The sequence below is a fragment of the Lissotriton helveticus genome, chromosome 12, assembly GCF_964261635.1.
Source record: "Lissotriton helveticus chromosome 12, aLisHel1.1, whole genome shotgun sequence".
NCBI lineage: Eukaryota > Metazoa > Chordata > Amphibia > Caudata > Salamandridae > Lissotriton > Lissotriton helveticus.
Window position 1 is genome coordinate 744521395 of NC_136073.1, and position 20067 is coordinate 744541461.

The following is a 20067-nucleotide window of genomic DNA, read 5'->3' on the forward strand; positions in this document are numbered from 1 at the left end:
ATGTAATTACTGCTGTCTCATCCTTCTCATAGATAGGAAAGCAGGACTTCATTAAAACAGACAATGGACTACCTGCTCTGAGTTCCCATATAAAGGAAAATAGGACTTTAGACTCCAGCTTCTGTCTGCCCACCCCAGAGACTACAGAAGCAGCCATCTTGTACTATTGCTTTTTCTTGGATGTACTCACACTTACTTTCAATTTCTTAACCCATAATATCCCATGGTATGACCTTTTGCCCCTGCTCTTCCATTTTTCCCCACCCTTCAGGCCTAATATTTCCCTGGCCTTTGTACTATCGCTGGTCATATCTACTGGGTTTTAAACTTCCTGATAAGTCCTCAAGTTGACTAGCCTAGTTCATTGGGGTTGCAAGCAAACTCTTTTCTGGACCCCCCCGATTAACTCCTTTCTCCCACTTGGACACTAGTTGCTCCTCCCAACATGGCTCTTAACTCCCCAGTGCACTTGACAGCTACCTAGAGCCGGTCGGACGTAATGCCTTTAAAATTAAGTATCCGCACAACGTAACTAAAAATGCCTCAAAGAACTTTAAACACAGACTCCTCCAATCTTACCCTGAAACATTAATCTCTGACACTTACTCCTATTCAAAAAAGGTAGCTTTAATTAATGGCCTTATCTTCTACCCAAATAGACGAGCGCAAGGAAAGAAAGCCCTACTCTCCATGATCCGGGTCACCATCTCCAAGATAACTCCTCATGCTCAAAGACTCTCGGTAGCGCCCATACTCCCTTCTGCAGAGCAAACACAACCATATCGCTATATAACAAAGGGAATATCCTCATCCAATCCTCTAATAGCAACTAGTTTTGGATGAAATCTTTGCTACCATCAAGAACACAAGTTCCATCAAAGAAGCTGTTTCTGCATCACACATAGAAACAGAAAATCACCTGTAAATATTGTTTATGTGGGAGAAGGTGTCCCTTCTTGCGCATAAACATGCACCCCTGAAGTGCAGGCACCCTTGCTACATGACGCAAGTGAGCGCGGCGTTACCAATTTTGGTGTAATACAGCTCTTCTCCAATTTCTAGTACAAAGGCCTCCTTGAGCCAGATGTACGATCCATTTTTGCATGGGCAAATGGGTTTGCTAACCGGTTTGCGCATGCAAAAACATATTGGGCCATGTAAATAGCCTATTTGTCGAGTCGCATATTTTTTCTCATTGTCGCATAGCATAACAATCATATAGTGAAACTGTCACAAGCTGTTTCCCTATACTCATGCAAAAATCTGTGCATTGGCATTGCCATAAATAATAGTCCCATATGTAAGCTTCATGTGATCTACCACCCACCGGGGAGACACCCTTCTATTCATTGAGCAAAACATGAAAACCATCACAACCCACACTGGTCAGCAAGGTATACAGATCTTCCTGGGAGACTTTAACCTACATTGGAATGACCTAAACGACTCTACAGTGAACTGCCTTAAAATATTTCTTGTTGACTTCGTCCTGACCCAATTGTGCGACAGGCCTACACATAACAAGGGTGCAACTTTGAATATCATCACTGCAAAGGTTGCTAACATCCAACTCGAATCTATAGTCACTTTCGACTAGATAGATCATTATCGTATCACCTTCCTTATCACAAATATCCTAAGTAAAAAAATTACTCAACTAAAAAAAATCTTTGGAAAAGAAGCTTGCAAAATATAAACCTGCATGATCTGACTTTCCTCAGCATCCTGCCTACCTAGGCTGACATGATAGACGTCCAAGTCTTTACAGATCACTACAATACTTCCATACTGAACATGCTAGGCTCAATTGCACCCTCACAGCTAAAAAGAATATCCACCAAATATTCAAAACCGTGGTTCAATGACAGCCTAAATGCAGAAAGACATCAGCTAAGACTAGCTGAACAAACATGGAGATTTTCACCGTCCATCAAACACCTAAAACGTCTAAGATCAGTCAAGAACACTTATAAAGAACACATCAGAAGTTGGAAAGCAAATGTCTTTAAAACCCAGCTTGACCTAGCCAAAAACCAACTTAAAGAACTCTCTGAACTGGTCAAACAACAATTGAATAATCAGCCAAACCAAGCAAGAATTGGGTCCAATCCACTGCCAAACTATGAGGAATTGGCCTTCTTCCTTGGAAAGATGGAAACAATTGAAAAGGACATGCGGGCAGCAAGGGAACTCTTTCGGGCTATACCTCCAGTCACCCTCCCTCCCTCGGGAATAGCTGAGCCACCTGGTCCCTAATAGCACACCCCAAAAACATCGCCTCCTGGAATAAATGAAAAACTCTCAGTGAAAATGACATTCACAAATCCTGCCTGTGCTTATACCCTCAAACCACTTAAAGGATCCGTTAATATCGCATATCTTCAGGGCGATCAAATTCTCCTTACTCCCACTTTGGATCTAGACAGTAAATTCCTCATTTCACAAATGCACTATCCCGGACTGCCTAAAAGTAGGACAGGTAACCCCTATTCTGAAAAAACCTACTGCAGATCACTAAAACCTACTGCAGATCACTCTGACCCAACAATTTCAGCCCTAGTTCCAATGTTCCAACTTTAGATAAACTCTTTGAAAAATGCATTCAGATCCAAACTTGCAACCATATTGAACATTTCCAAGTTTTTTACCATTTCCAATCTGACTTCCACCGAGGCCACAGCCAGTGACTTTTTTAAGTGGTGGACGTAAATGTTGTAGTTGAGTTTGACTTACGATTGAGCCTGACTGACATGCATACTGAAGATACAGCCCAAATAATGTGACTTAGGCTTTGTGAAAATACCACAGAACTGCAGATGTATGAAGTGACAGGAAACATTTGAAATACTTTCATGATTTTTAGCAAGATTTCTCTTGCTTCCTGGTTCAAAAATACTCAAAGAGCTTTATACTTGTCTTTTGTTAGGTTTTCAAATATTCTTATTCTTTTTGTTGTACATTTATGAGTCCTTGATATTTTATGGAACACAGTATTGCAAGCACCATAATATGGAGCAGAAATACCAGGGGTGTGTTAACACTACCATCCACAGCCTAAAAAAACTAAACTCTCTTGCCATAAAGCTCCTCATCCTGGTATGCTCAAGCTGCTTGGCGATATAATGTCTGAGCTAAGAAGTCAAACTATAAAGAGCACTCAGGCTGTCAAAACAAAATCTGATAGACCAGTGCTGCTGAAAAGCCTGTGGGGTTGGAGAAGAGTTAGTCATGCAGTGGGGGGTTGCTTGACATGTGACGGTCTAAACTTTACTACTACTGAACTTTAAGAGACCCAAGGCTAGAAGAGGTCCCGGACAGTTGAGGTTCTGCTGAATCTGTTAAAGTCCAGCGGTTGAATTTCATAAAAAAGTATAGTTTTCCTGGGTACAATGTTGGTGGGGATAGAGATGCGGCTAATAGCAAACTATTCTACCACTATTTTCTTGACTTTTCACCCAAATTAAAGTAATCAATTTGAAATGCACTCATTCACATGCATTAAGTCAATGCGATCACTGCAGATGCCTGCGCATAACCAGAGAGTCATAGACCTGGTTGGTGCATTGGGATATAGTGACATGACTCCTGACAGCAACTGCACTGCAATTATGCAAGTCATAACATTTATTACAATGGTAACCTGCTAAAATGTGCAAAAAAATTAGCATTTGAGATCAAAGTGCTTTTAAAACATATATTTTAATAATAAAATGCAATTAGATTGCACCTAGTGCAATTCTTTGGGGAATAACTTTTATAAGAGTGACACACTCCACAATTCAGACTTAAATGACGTAATCAAATCAAGGCATATACTGGCTCCAGACCCAAACAGCTTATAGAATTGGTAACTAACCATTTGCACACAATTACATTTATTTCTTGTAGCAGGCAGACTTTCTGATTGCCTCTACCTTTGTTTAACAGTAGAGAAGTCCCCTTCGCCCTGTCCCTTTCAGCCAAAGACAGGCATGTTCTATACTAACCATTCAAGAACAGTTGTTTATTTACCAAGAATATGGGAAAGACCTGGCAGAAGCTGGCAAGTTATTCTTCCCTGACCCTACTATCATTTTCTGGTGCCTCACCCCAACTTCCCTGCAGCAGAGTATTTTACAATACAATGAATAATAAAATGTTTTATTTGTTATAAACAAAACAGTGAAACGTTCTCATATTTAGATATTTATTCATAGTCTGCACCAAGGTCGTCAGGAACTTTGTGTGTGAAACTAAAGGAATTTGGGGGCTAATTAGCAAGATCCTCGTTATAATTATCACCGTTTTAGCGGCAGGAAACTGCCGCTAAAACGGCGATAATGGACTTGCTAATATGCGTTATAGAATTCCAATAGAAGCCCAGGTTAGATGTGCAGGACGTCTAACTTGGGCTGCTATTGGAATTCTATAACGCATATTAGCAAGCCCATTATCGCCGTTTTAGTGGCAGGCTCGTGCCGCTAAAACAGCGATAATTCTAACGAGGTTCTTGCTAATATGCCCCGCAGTGCGGTGAGGCATTTCAATACTTTTCCGGAGAGTGACCCATATACTGTATTTACTTCCACTTTATTGACAAAAAACTATGGGCCCGATTCACAGAATGAACTCAAGACTAAATCCTAAACTTACTACTATTTGGTATTCACAGAATGCACTTACTACTTTCGGGATTCACAGAGTGAACTTACTACTTTTGGGATTCACAGAATAAACTTACTACTTTCGGTATTCACAGAATTGATTTAAGACTACTAACTCTAAGTCCGAACTCGGGCCGGAGCTTCCGGCCCGGAGGCGGAGCTTCCGGCTTGGGGGCGGAGCTTCCGACCCGGAGGCGGAGCTTGCGGCCCGGAGTCGGAGCTTGCGGCCCAGAGGTGGAGATTTCAGCCATGGCTAAAATCCCCACCTCCGGGCTGGAAGCTCCGCCTCCGGGCCGGAAGCTCCGCCCCCAAGCCGGAAGCTCCGCCTCTGGGCCGGAATTTCCGGCCCGAGTTCGGACTTAGAGTTAGTAGTCTTAAATCAATTCTGTGAATACCGAAAGTAGTAAGTTTATTCTGTGAATCCCGAATGTAGTAAGTTCACTCTGTGAATCCCGAAAGTAGTAAGTGCATTCTTTGAATACCAAATAGTAGTAAGTTTAGGATTTAGTCTTAAATTCATTCTGTGAATCGGACCCCATTAGTCGAACAGGTTTGCCTCACAGTGCTCTCACAGTAACTTTTATTGTAATGATGGCTGAAAGAGATAGTGTAGACTGGCGGCATCGCTTACTTTTTTACCATTTCCAATCTGACTTCCACCGAGGCCACAGCCAGTGGTGGCTGGTGACTTTTTTAAGTGGTGGGCGTAAATGTTGTAGTTGAGTTTGACTTACGATTGAGCCTGACTGACATGCATACTGAAGATACAGCCCAAATAATGTGACTTAGGCTTTGTGAAAATACCACAGAACTGCAGATGTATGAAGTGACAGGAAACATTTGAAATACTTTCATGATTTTTAGCAAGATTTCTCTTGCTTCCTGGTTCAAAAATACTCAAAGCGCTTTATACTTGTCTTTTGTTAGGTTTTCAAATATTCTTATTCTTTTTGTTGTACATTTATGAGTCCTTGATATTTTATGGAACACAGTATTGCAAGCACCATAATATAGAGCAGAAATACCAGGGGGGTGTTAACACTACCATCCACAGCCTAAAAAAACTAAACTCTCTTGCCATAAAGCTCCTCATCCTGGTATGCTCAAGCTGCTTGGCGATATAATGTCTGAGCTAAGAAGTCAAACTATAAAGAGCACTCAGGCTGTCAAAACAAAATCTGATAGACCAGTGCTGCTGAAAAGCCTGTGGGGTTGGAGAAGAGTTATTCATGCAGTAGGGGGTTGCTTGACATGTGACGGTCTAAACTTTACTACTACTGAACTTTAAGAGACCCAAGGCTAGAAGAGGTCCCGGACAGTTGAGGTTCTGCTGAATCTGTTAAAGTCCAGCGGTTGAATTTCATAAAAAAGTATAGTTTTCCTGGGTACAATGTTGGTGGGGATAGAGATGCGGCTAATAGCAAACTATTCTACCACTATTTTCTTGACTTTTCACCCAAATTAAAGTAATCAATTTGAAATGCACTCATTCACATGCATTAAGTCAATGCGATCACTGCAGATGCCTGCGCATAACCAGAGAGTCATAGACCTGGTTGGTGCATTGGGATATAGTGACATGACTCCTGACAGCAACTGCACTGCAATTATGCAAGTCATAACATTTATTACAATGGTAACCTGCTAAAATGTGCAAAAAAATTAGCATTTGAGATCAAAGTGCTTTTAAAACATATATTTTAATAATAAAATGCAATTAGATTGCACCTAGTGCAATTCTTTGGGGAATAACTTTTATAAGAGTGACACACTCCACAATTCAGACTTAAATGACGTAATCAAATCAAGGCATATACTGGCTCCAGACCCAAACAGCTTATAGAATTGGTAACTAACCATTTGCACACAATTACATTTATTTCTTGTAGCAGGCAGACTTTCTGATTGCCTCTACCTTTGTTTAACAGTAGAGAAGTCCCCTTCGCCCTGTCCCTTTCAGCCAAAGACAGGCATGTTCTATACTAACCATTCAAGAACAGTTGTTTATTTACCAAGAATATGGGAAAGACCTGGCAGAAGCTGGCAAGTTATTCTTCCCTGACCCTACTATCATTTTCTGGTGCCTCACCCCAACTTCCCTGCAGCAGAGTATTTTACAATACAATGAATAATAAAATGTTTTATTTGTTATAAACAAAACAGTGAAACGTTCTCATATTTAGATATTTATTCATAGTCTGCACCAAGGTCGTCAGGAACTTTGTGTGTGAAACTAAAGGAATTTGGGGGCTAATTAGCAAGATCCTCGTTATAATTATCACCGTTTTAGCGGCAGGAAACTGCCGCTAAAACGGCGATAATGGACTTGCTAATATGCGTTATAGAATTCCAATAGAAGCCCAGGTTAGATGTGCAGGACGTCTAACTTGGGCTGCTATTGGAATTCTATAACGCATATTAGCAAGCCCATTATCGCCGTTTTAGTGGCAGGCTCGTGCCGCTAAAACAGCGATAATTCTAACGAGGTTCTTGCTAATATGCCCCGCAGTGCGGTGAGGCATTTCAATACTTTTCCGGAGAGTGACCCATATACTGTATTTACTTCCACTTTATTGACAAAAAACTATGGGCCCGATTCACAGAATGAACTCAAGACTAAATCCTAAACTTACTACTATTTGGTATTCACAGAATGCACTTACTACTTTCGGGATTCACAGAGTGAACTTACTACTTTTGGGATTCACAGAATAAACTTACTACTTTCGGTATTCACAGAATTGATTTAAGACTACTAACTCTAAGTCCGAACTCGGGCCGGAGCTTCCGGCCCGGAGGCGGAGCTTCCGGCTTGGGGGCGGAGCTTCCGACCCGGAGGCGGAGCTTGCGGCCCGGAGTCGGAGCTTGCGGCCCAGAGGTGGAGATTTCAGCCATGGCTAAAATCCCCACCTCCGGGCTGGAAGCTCCGCCTCCGGGCCGGAAGCTCCGCCCCCAAGCCGGAAGCTCCGCCTCTGGGCCGGAATTTCCGGCCCGAGTTCGGACTTAGAGTTAGTAGTCTTAAATCAATTCTGTGAATACCGAAAGTAGTAAGTTTATTCTGTGAATCCCGAATGTAGTAAGTTCACTCTGTGAATCCCGAAAGTAGTAAGTGCATTCTTTGAATACCAAATAGTAGTAAGTTTAGGATTTAGTCTTAAATTCATTCTGTGAATCGGACCCCATTAGTCGAACAGGTTTGCCTCACAGTGCTCTCACAGTAACTTTTATTGTAATGATGGCTGAAAGAGATAGTGTAGACTGGCGGCATCGCTTACTTTTTTACCATTTCCAATCTGACTTCCACCGAGGCCACAGCCAGTGGTGGCTGGTGACTTTTTTAAGTGGTGGGCGTAAATGTTGTAGTTGAGTTTGACTTACGATTGAGCCTGACTGACATGCATACTGAAGATACAGCCCAAATAATGTGACTTAGGCTTTGTGAAAATACCACAGAACTGCAGATGTATGAAGTGACAGGAAACATTTGAAATACTTTCATGATTTTTAGCAAGATTTCTCTTGCTTCCTGGTTCAAAAATACTCAAAGCGCTTTATACTTGTCTTTTGTTAGGTTTTCAAATATTCTTATTCTTTTTGTTGTACATTTATGAGTCCTTGATATTTTATGGAACACAGTATTGCAAGCACCATAATATAGAGCAGAAATACCAGGGGGGTGTTAACACTACCATCCACAGCCTAAAAAAACTAAACTCTCTTGCCATAAAGCTCCTCATCCTGGTATGCTCAAGCTGCTTGGCGATATAATGTCTGAGCTAAGAAGTCAAACTATAAAGAGCACTCAGGCTGTCAAAACAAAATCTGATAGACCAGTGCTGCTGAAAAGCCTGTGGGGTTGGAGAAGAGTTATTCATGCAGTAGGGGGTTGCTTGACATGTGACGGTCTAAACTTTACTACTACTGAACTTTAAGAGACCCAAGGCTAGAAGAGGTCCCGGACAGTTGAGGTTCTGCTGAATCTGTTAAAGTCCAGCGGTTGAATTTCATAAAAAAGTATAGTTTTCCTGGGTACAATGTTGGTGGGGATAGAGATGCGGCTAATAGCAAACTATTCTACCACTATTTTCTTGACTTTTCACCCAAATTAAAGTAATCAATTTGAAATGCACTCATTCACATGCATTAAGTCAATGCGATCACTGCAGATGCCTGCGCATAACCAGAGAGTCATAGACCTGGTTGGTGCATTGGGATATAGTGACATGACTCCTGACAGCAACTGCACTGCAATTATGCAAGTCATAACATTTATTACAATGGTAACCTGCTAAAATGTGCAAAAAAATTAGCATTTGAGATCAAAGTGCTTTTAAAACATATATTTTAATAATAAAATGCAATTAGATTGCACCTAGTGCAATTCTTTGGGGAATAACTTTTATAAGAGTGACACACTCCACAATTCAGACTTAAATGACGTAATCAAATCAAGGCATATACTGGCTCCAGACCCAAACAGCTTATAGAATTGGTAACTAACCATTTGCACACAATTACATTTATTTCTTGTAGCAGGCAGACTTTCTGATTGCCTCTACCTTTGTTTAACAGTAGAGAAGTCCCCTTCGCCCTGTCCCTTTCAGCCAAAGACAGGCATGTTCTATACTAACCATTCAAGAACAGTTGTTTATTTACCAAGAATATGGGAAAGACCTGGCAGAAGCTGGCAAGTTATTCTTCCCTGACCCTACTATCATTTTCTGGTGCCTCACCCCAACTTCCCTGCAGCAGAGTATTTTACAATACAATGAATAATAAAATGTTTTATTTGTTATAAACAAAACAGTGAAACGTTCTCATATTTAGATATTTATTCATAGTCTGCACCAAGGTCGTCAGGAACTTTGTGTGTGAAACTAAAGGAATTTGGGGGCTAATTAGCAAGATCCTCGTTATAATTATCACCGTTTTAGCGGCAGGAAACTGCCGCTAAAACGGCGATAATGGACTTGCTAATATGCGTTATAGAATTCCAATAGAAGCCCAGGTTAGATGTGCAGGACGTCTAACTTGGGCTGCTATTGGAATTCTATAACGCATATTAGCAAGCCCATTATCGCCGTTTTAGTGGCAGGCTCGTGCCGCTAAAACAGCGATAATTCTAACGAGGTTCTTGCTAATATGCCCCGCAGTGCGGTGAGGCATTTCAATACTTTTCCGGAGAGTGACCCATATACTGTATTTACTTCCACTTTATTGACAAAAAACTATGGGCCCGATTCACAGAATGAACTCAAGACTAAATCCTAAACTTACTACTATTTGGTATTCACAGAATGCACTTACTACTTTCGGGATTCACAGAGTGAACTTACTACTTTTGGGATTCACAGAATAAACTTACTACTTTCGGTATTCACAGAATTGATTTAAGACTACTAACTCTAAGTCCGAACTCGGGCCGGAGCTTCCGGCCCGGAGGCGGAGCTTCCGGCTTGGGGGCGGAGCTTCCGACCCGGAGGCGGAGCTTGCGGCCCGGAGTCGGAGCTTGCGGCCCAGAGGTGGAGATTTCAGCCATGGCTAAAATCCCCACCTCCGGGCTGGAAGCTCCGCCTCCGGGCCGGAAGCTCCGCCCCCAAGCCGGAAGCTCCGCCTCTGGGCCGGAATTTCCGGCCCGAGTTCGGACTTAGAGTTAGTAGTCTTAAATCAATTCTGTGAATACCGAAAGTAGTAAGTTTATTCTGTGAATCCCGAATGTAGTAAGTTCACTCTGTGAATCCCGAAAGTAGTAAGTGCATTCTTTGAATACCAAATAGTAGTAAGTTTAGGATTTAGTCTTAAATTCATTCTGTGAATCGGACCCCATTAGTCGAACAGGTTTGCCTCACAGTGCTCTCACAGTAACTTTTATTGTAATGATGGCTGAAAGAGATAGTGTAGACTGGCGGCATCGCTTACTTTTTTACCATTTCCAATCTGACTTCCACCGAGGCCACAGCCAGTGGTGGCTGGTGACTTTTTTAAGTGGTGGGCGTAAATGTTGTAGTTGAGTTTGACTTACGATTGAGCCTGACTGACATGCATACTGAAGATACAGCCCAAATAATGTGACTTAGGCTTTGTGAAAATACCACAGAACTGCAGATGTATGAAGTGACAGGAAACATTTGAAATACTTTCATGATTTTTAGCAAGATTTCTCTTGCTTCCTGGTTCAAAAATACTCAAAGCGCTTTATACTTGTCTTTTGTTAGGTTTTCAAATATTCTTATTCTTTTTGTTGTACATTTATGAGTCCTTGATATTTTATGGAACACAGTATTGCAAGCACCATAATATAGAGCAGAAATACCAGGGGGGTGTTAACACTACCATCCACAGCCTAAAAAAACTAAACTCTCTTGCCATAAAGCTCCTCATCCTGGTATGCTCAAGCTGCTTGGCGATATAATGTCTGAGCTAAGAAGTCAAACTATAAAGAGCACTCAGGCTGTCAAAACAAAATCTGATAGACCAGTGCTGCTGAAAAGCCTGTGGGGTTGGAGAAGAGTTATTCATGCAGTAGGGGGTTGCTTGACATGTGACGGTCTAAACTTTACTACTACTGAACTTTAAGAGACCCAAGGCTAGAAGAGGTCCCGGACAGTTGAGGTTCTGCTGAATCTGTTAAAGTCCAGCGGTTGAATTTCATAAAAAAGTATAGTTTTCCTGGGTACAATGTTGGTGGGGATAGAGATGCGGCTAATAGCAAACTATTCTACCACTATTTTCTTGACTTTTCACCCAAATTAAAGTAATCAATTTGAAATGCACTCGTTCACATGCATTAAGTCAATGCGATCACTGCAGATGCCTGCGCATAACCAGAGAGTCATAGACCTGGTTGGTGCATTGGGATATAGTGACATGACCCCTTACAGCAACTGCACTGCAATTATGCAAGTCATAACATTTATTACAATGGTAACCTGCTAAAATGTGCAAAAAAATTTGCATTTGAGATCAAAGTGCTTTTAAAACATATATTTTAATAATAAAATGCAATTAGATTGCACCTAGTGCAATTCTTTGGGGAATAACTTTTATAAGAGTGACACACTCCACAATTCAGACTTAAATGACGTAATCAAATCAAGGCATATACTGGCTCCAGACCCAAACAGCTTATAGAATTGGTAACTAACCATTTGCACACAATTACATTTATTTCTTGTAACAGGCAAACTTTCTGATTGCCTCTACCTTTGTTTAACAGTAGAGAAGTCCCCTTCGCCCTGTCCCTTTCAGCCAAAACCAGGCATGTTCTATACTAACCATTCAAGAACAGTTGTTTATTTACCAAGAATATGGGAAAGACCTGGCAGAAGCTGGCAAGTTATTCTTCCCTGACCCTACTATCATTTTCTGGTGCCTCACCCCAACTTCCCTGCAGCAGAGTATATTACAATAGAATGAATAATAAAATGTTTTATTTGTTATAAACAAAACAGTGAAACGTTCTCATATTTAGATATTTATTCATAGTCTGCACCAAGGTCGTCAGGAACTTTGTGTGTGAAACTAAAGGAATTTGGGGGCATATTAGCAAGATCCTCGTTAAAATTATCGCCGTTTTAGAGGCAGGAAACTGCCGCTAAAACGGCGATAATGGACTTGCTAATATGCGTTATAGAATTCCAATAGAAGCCCAGGTTAGATGTGCAGGACGTCTAACCTGGGCTGCTATTGGAATTCTATAACGCATTGTAGCAAGCCCATTATCGCCCTTTTAGTGGCAGGCTCGTGCCGCTAAAACAGCGATAATTCTAACGAGGTTCTTGCTAATATGCCCCGCAGTGCGGTGAGGCATTTCAATACTTTTCCGGAGAGTGACCCATATACTGTATTTACTTCCACTTTATTGACAAAAAACTATGGGCCCGATTCACAGAATGAACTTAAGACTAAATCCTAAACTTACTACTATTTGGTATTCACAGAATGCACTTACTACTTTCGGGATTCACAGAATAAACTTACTACTTTCGGTATTCACAGAATTGATTTAAGACTACTAACTCTAAGTCCGAACTCGGGCCGGAGCTTCCGGCCCTGAGGCGGAGCTTCCGGCCCGAAGGCGGAGCTTCCGGCTTGGGGGCGGAGCTTCCGGACCCGGAGGCGGAGCTTGCGGCCCAGAGTCGGAGCTTGCGGCCCAGAGGTGGAGATTTCAGCCATGGCTAAAATCCCCACCTCCGGGCTGGAAGCTCCGCCTCCGGGCCGGAAGCTCCGCCCCCAAGCCGGAAGCTCCGCCTCTGGGCCTGAATTTCCGGCCCGAGTTCAGACTTAGAGTTAGCAGTCTTAAATCAATTCTGTGAATACCGAAAGTAGTAAGTTTATTCTGTGAATCCCGAATGTAGTAAGTTCACTCTGTGAATCCCGAAAGTAGTAAGTGCATTCTTTGAATACCAAATAGTAGTAAGTTTAGGATTTAGTCTTAAATTCATTCTGTGAATCGGGCCCCCTTAGTCGAACAGGTTTGCCTCACAGTGCTCTCACAGTAACTTTTATTGTAATGATGGCTGAAAGAGATAGTGTAGACTGGCGGCATCGCTTACTTTTTTGTTTAATTTTTTTCTCATCTGCTGCTCTGCTCGTTGTGGCTCCAACGGGAGAGGCAAACAGGGGGAGAATTGCATGGGCAAAAAGCTGCAACCAGACTGCTTTGGTGAGACGATCACCCACCACAGTGCACTCGGAATCTCTAGAAATCTTCTGCTGCAGCGAGGACGCATTTGATGTCAGGGCCGGCTTTATGGCAGTGCGACTGGTGCTGCAGCACTGGGCGCTGACCTGTGGAGGGTCGCCGACCTCATGGAAGAGGTCCGCTTGTTGAGCAATAACTTATGATAGGAGAGATGAGGGGCACTTATGCCTGGTGGTAGTGAGAGAATCGAGGAGGCGGTCATGGGGTGTGGGGTCACCCAAAAAGATTCTCGCACCAGGCGCCACCAGCGCTAAAGCCGGCCCTGTTTGACTTCTCTGACTAAAAGCAGTGCAGAAAGCTGATACTTCGAGGCTGCGCAGTTTATCTTTAAAATGCTTCATCTGCTGTGCAGACTAGATTTATCAGCTTCCTGACTATGGCCTCCACTCCACCCTTTCATAACTTGTCAGTGAGTTGAGGTCAGTGACGATTTACTGACTCTAGCCAACCCTGGGAGGAGTTAGGAAAGGGTGGGGCCACAGTGCTCTCCACTCCTTGATTGGCATGAAGCCCGGCACTATTGAGTGTGAGCCAGAAGCACCCGGGGCTTACTTCACCAGAATGACATCAGGGGGTGGAGATTGCTTGTTAGGTTTATAGCCTTGCTGAGCTGATGACCTCACAGACCACAGGGCTGTGAATTCGTCAGTCCAGCAAATGTTTTTGCAGGCAGATGTCAAGTGACAGTATGCGTGCTGGATGGTACAAGCGTAATGACTTAAATGCAACATTATTTAATTTTATAGAAGCTTCAGCCAGGGGAGGGGGAGGCTGGAATCATAGGTGACAGAGACCAAACGCCCATAACGGCGCACCGCCCCTGGCCCCAGCACTGAATCGACTTTCATGCACTTAGTGGCTGACTTGCTCAAAATATTGGATCAGAAATAATCCTGCTTTCTAATAATCCTACATTTATCATCCGCCATTTATACTGTTAAATATTTCAGTCTCCTAGACTTACTTGAATGGAAGATGGGCCTCTCTGAACCCACACTAAACTGGTTCACGTATTTTTCCACAACAGAACTCAAAGAATAAAGGTTAACCAGCCCCTGTCCACTGCCACACCAGTCATGTTAGGGGTTACACAAGGATGCACTCTTTCACCTAACCTCTTCAACCTTTTCATGGAGCCTCTAGCTGAAATCCCTCTAACACTCATTACCACATGTTTGTGGATGACACCCAATTGTACTTTAAAATCTCTTCCCCTGAAGATATTAGGTCCCTCAACACATCTCTACTAGAAACCCAAAACTGGCTAACCCGCAACCACCTCCAACTTAATGCCATCAAAACAGAATTCCTCCTAATCGTTCCACCCAATTACTTGCCTAATATTGCTTTATAGATCATCATCTAACTGCTCACAACACAATATTGATGCCCCGAGATCCCTGGGAATAATAGTTGACAAGAACCTGAACATGCAGGTGCACATCAGTACCACCACTAAGGAGCGAACTACCAAATTAACATTTTAACAATATTAAAACCATTCCTCCCTCACGACGACTTCAGATCAGCGGTCATAGCTCAAGTCATTCCCCGGTTAGATTATGGAAGTGCATCCCTTTGAGACCTTCCCAGATCCAAGTTTCCTTGTGATTAGGGCAAACTGCTTAGATCTTACTTAGATTTTGAAAACATCTCAACATCAAGGGAGAGAAATCAAAACACGGTACACCTTTTTGAACTCCTCAATTACTGCATGAGAGTCCACTCAGTTCCTACAGGTTATTTCTGAAGGCCATCTACCCCAGTCAATTACTAACTCATCTTAGGGGATAACTGACTTCCTGATGAAGGCAAATCAGTCAGCTAAGATTTACTTTCAGTTTGCATTTATGAGTTATGTGGGGTGGTAGTTTGCTACAAACAATGTGGTCCTTGCTTCAGCACCGATCCAGAACCACTCATCTTTAAATGTATCTTGCATGTTGGTATCTAATCGGATTTGCTGAAAGGCAAATAGTAAGTAAGGTTTTTGAGTGCTGTACAACTTTAGCATATAATTTTACTTGTAGATTGATAGGACCTACCATTATTGTATATTTTGTGTTGCTTCATTTTAGCTAATCAATTCCTATAATAGAATCTTATTGTGTGTGAAGAGCTGATTCGATGGATATAGCACCACCAAAATTGAATTCAAGGGGGAATGACGCCAAAACTTGGCACCAGCTTTTGTTAGATGGGAGGCTCTTTTCATCTCTGGCTGTGCCCAAAACACATATCTGTGCTCTTATAATTATCCTTAAAGTAGCAGGTATGATAGCATCTAGAGACCTTATGCTGGTAGTCTACGCTATGGAAATGTAGTAATTGGAAGCTTTAGATGTAGTAGATGAATCTGTTGAAATTTTAATCATAGTCACAGTAGGAGTAGTAATAGTAATGGTAGTTTATCTCTGTATGACTTCAAAGAAGGAGTGAAATATTTAATACTATCTCCTGTTTCAAAAGCGTAAACACTTGATTGTGTAGTCTGCTTAATATTATTTGAGAAACATCTATAGTAGTTGATCAGCTTTACTGGTGGCTAGTAGCCTATGGTTTTTGTCTGCTGCTGATATGGCTCATCTTTCAGTCGGCTAATAGACTTTGGGCTTTGTTTATGAATAGATGGAATATACTCTTTCATCACTGAAAATGGAATGGTGTACCAGACATTCTGCGATATGACCACTAATGGAGGAGGCTGGACTTTGGTGGCCAGCGTGCATGAAAACAACATAGCTGGAAAATGTACTCTAGGGGATCGCTGGAGCAGCCAGAAAGTCAACAACTCTAAAAACCCAGACGGAAATTGCAACTGGGTGAACTATTGTAGCGATCTCCTATCATGGGGCCGCCCGACGGGCTGATTTTTGCCACGTTACTAAGCGAAATCCTGGGCTCAGAGTACGAAAAGGTCCCTTAGACTACAGTTCCCAGAAGGCAGTGGGACGAGTCAAAGCGAGTTGGAGGGCAGGCCTATATAGCACCTCCTCCGGAAGCGGAAGGTGCTTGACAATCCGTTCCTAGGAGAGGAATGGCGGATGGTGTTCCCCGCCAGATTTCAGCTGGAAGAATTGCCTCTTCGTTCCTGTGGTTTCCATCAGTCTGAGTTCTGCATCGCTTCCTGAAACACTCGAGCGAACTCCATCGGGTGTCCAGGTATCTCAGAAGGAGCGCTGGTTAGCCTCCTTCGATTCCCAGTTCCCGTGTGTCCTGTTTTATTTGAGCCGCGGTAACGCAACGAAGTGCAGGTCCACTTTTACGTTGATACCGCTTGATTTTCTGCTTTGTTTTGTAATGCAGTGTAACTGCTGATTGCTATGCCGGAGAACGTTTATTCTGCACCGCGACATTTGGGCAGACTGCTTGATTAATCTTGCCTATTGACATAATTTTTCCCCGCACAGGAGTGCTGTTTTCTTTCTTGAGGTCTGCAACAGAACCTCGTCGGATCTTAGACATTCACCTTGTATTTGAGAGTCATATGAACATTGTGGAGTTATAGAGATGATTTATGTTATCAACAATATCTTATTACTTGTTACTGCTCAATGAAAGCAAGACGTCCTAGTCTCTTGTTCCTTGGACCAGACTAGTAGAGTGCCTTACTAGTCTCTGAGTCATTTATTCTTTGTTCTTAAACATCTTAGCGCCATAACTGTTGGTGAGTGGGTGTAGAGGTGTATATAAAATTATAGAACTGGTTTACATATAGGGTGAGTTCCTCATGCTTGTTGTATTGTCATCCTGTTCTGCTGATATACATCCAAGAGGGTGCCATAGAATCTCCAAGCCCAGACTCTGAAGAGACCAGAGGCCTTGCCGCTAGTTTGTTGTTTTGTCCCATTCCCTTTTTCCCCTGGGCACAATCTCACGCAGCAGGTCTATTTTCCTCTGCTGGGGGTTGCATTCAAGGGAATTGGGGGGCTTTTATCTATCATCGTCTCTGCTGGTCACCAGAGAAAGGTTAGTGGCATATTTTATATTCTTGTGCTACTGACAACCCTGACAACCATGCCACCTTTGGGGCCCCTGAAGGAGCAACCAGTGATGCCTACAAGGTAAATTCTTAGTGGAACTTTTGCACTGCTTTGGGAAAATTCTGTAGTTCATGGGAGTAATATTAAAATTCTAATGACTCACACTGGCCAAGCTGATTATTCATTAGATTGTTTTAGGTAATGTGTTTCTTTGAAGCCCACTATTGCCTGTGGAACTTATCACCATGCTGTTTAGAAGACTAACACTTAAATCAAAAGCTACAAAGCTCACCAATGATATATACCTTTAAGTGTTTCAACCAACTTATTTTAATAATCAGTGACGGAATCATAAAAAGTGAATATACGTTGATGTTAAGGAAGAGAGTGGCAATGTAGATGATAAGGTGCAGTGCCATGTTTATGCTGTGACACATTCCAAGAAATAACCGGATGATGGGTGGAGCTCAAGTTAATGATAGGCTAAGTAAAGGTCAAAGAGGCAGAACCATTCCACCATCTTCGTTACTCCAGACATTGCAATTGTATTCAACAAAGGATGCTGATAATAACAGATGTTTGCATTCAAGTTCCAAAGTCAACAAGCACGATGGCTGAGCACTCCTGTTTGGGCACCGTGACTGGTGGTGGTGATCACTTTGAGGCTTGATGGGTCAATAAGGGCTGCAAGTAGGTTGGTTGGACTATAAGGTAGCTCTCTTACTGAATTTACTTTTCATGAAAAAACTTTTGATCTTCTTATAAAAATCCACTGAGAACATACATTATTTTTACAACTCTTACCCATTTTGAAATCATTGTTATAACCCACCACCACTTTATGTTCCAATGCATCTGGTTACAGCCAAATTGGGATTGCAAGGACTGGTGTCCTCAACCTAGGTACTCTCTTTTTGGAAAAAGATACCTTACCACACATACTTCAGGTTGTTAACTATATTGTACTTCCAAAGTGCACCAGATTTACTACAAGTGACTCCAACATCAGTCATCACTTATACGGCAGTCCAAACTATGTCAGGCAACCCTTCCAACTGAATGTGAAATTACTATGTGATGAAATAGGAAAAGAAGTCAGCAAGAACAATGCAATCAAGGGATGCTTTCAGAGTCACCTCAACATTACTTTATCATCATCTCATGATGAGGTGAAAAGTGATTTTGGATATACACCATTATCCTAAAATGAAACACCACTCCACAATATTGTCTACATACTCCCAGCAATAATTATTGTTTGACTTGTCATCCAGAGACCCTCGAATTGTTAATAGAATCTTGTGGCATCTAAGCACAATGAGGTAACAGAGTATGAGCTTTACCACAATGTGTTGATGGGGTGTGATGGTGTGCATTTAGATTATATGTGATTGAAGGTCTACATATGTATATTTGAGCCTGTAATTGAGATTTAAATTAAAGACCTTCCAAAAGGCATCTACGCAGCATAGGACCAAAGACTGAGGTTGTGACTTAGAATGTTTATTGCAGCTAAGGATTAGTTGCCAAGACTACTTTGCCACCCATATCTCCACATGCTTCTACTGATAAAATGCAAGTAATAACTTCTTGCTCGATCATTCTATTGGTGCTCATTGGCAGGTATACAACATTTGACAAGCTTTGTGCTTTACTTATTGGGTATTTCACTTTTTTTCCCAAATAGAACCCTGGCTATTTTGATATTCATGCCAAGAATTTGTCAGTCTGGCATGTACCAAATGAGACTCCACTTCATGGCTGGAGGAATGCATCGATACTGCGATACCACACAGAGACTGGATTCTTGGCATTAGAATGTGGCAATCTCATGAACCTTTACAAGGTAAAAGGCATAATTTAAAATGCCATTTGAATGAACTCTAGACAACTACTTATCTCTTTCTGCAAACTCTCCAAGTTATTTAAAGACAGATGTGTGCTTATTTGTTTAGAAATATCTATTAAAATATAACGGTGGAAGCTGCCCAAAAGATAATGGCCCAGCAATTCCTGTTGTGTACGACTGTGGCAATACTGAGAGCACCACAAAACTTTATCCACCAAATGTTAAAGGTAAGAGTTTGCTGGTTAAATGTGAAGCTTCCCTCAATTTACCAAACTAGCCACTAGGACTGGTAAGTTCATTTCACATTACCCTCTTCATCATCACAGGCAATGCATTTTAAAAAGTTCATAATTAAATAAGTAGATTACTATACATCCAATATTGTCAATAATAAGATTCTGATGTCTCTCTTTGAACCTCGTCATAGATATTTGAACTGAAATGTACATGTTAAAGTTCACATTAACCGTTCTATGCAATTGGCGTAGCTAGCCCCATGGCGCCTGTGGTGGCCGCCAAGTTTGCTGCCCCAGTGGCTGCATGGAAGAGCAGAGAGGGGTTCTGGTAAGATTCTTCAGTTTGCCGCCCTGCGGTGGACGATTAAAGAGCGGGGGTGTGGGCAGCTTGTGATTTCCCGCCCCAAGACAGCAGGTAAGAGAGGGGGGAGGCCACCGCCCTAAAACTCGTGCCACCCGGGGCAGATCGCCCTCCACCCCCTATTGATAAGCCACTGATTCTATGACAGGATGTGTTTATATTTTGGCGAACCAAAACCATTTGCTGCATAAACTCACCTAAATCTGTTAGGAAGGTTATAGATGCACATGTTATATAAAAGAACAAAGGGTATTTCAAAAACAGAAAATCAGGATTGTAATTGCATTATGG

The 20067-nt window shown here is 42.0% G+C and overlaps 1 protein-coding gene across 1 annotated transcript in view; it reads left to right on the plus strand.

Annotated features, from left to right (window-relative positions):
- The window catches only part of LOC144798120 (intelectin-1b-like), a 113272-nt gene that overhangs the window by 29912 nt on the left and 63293 nt on the right, over positions 1 to 20067 (plus strand). The window contains exons 3-6 of the mRNA XM_078668878.1: positions 15976 to 16176; positions 17365 to 17411; positions 19018 to 19176; positions 19286 to 19406. Of these exons, the coding sequence (XP_078525004.1) occupies positions 15976 to 16176; positions 17365 to 17411; positions 19018 to 19176; positions 19286 to 19406 (528 nt within the window). The remainder of the gene's footprint in view (positions 1 to 15975; positions 16177 to 17364; positions 17412 to 19017; positions 19177 to 19285; positions 19407 to 20067) is intronic.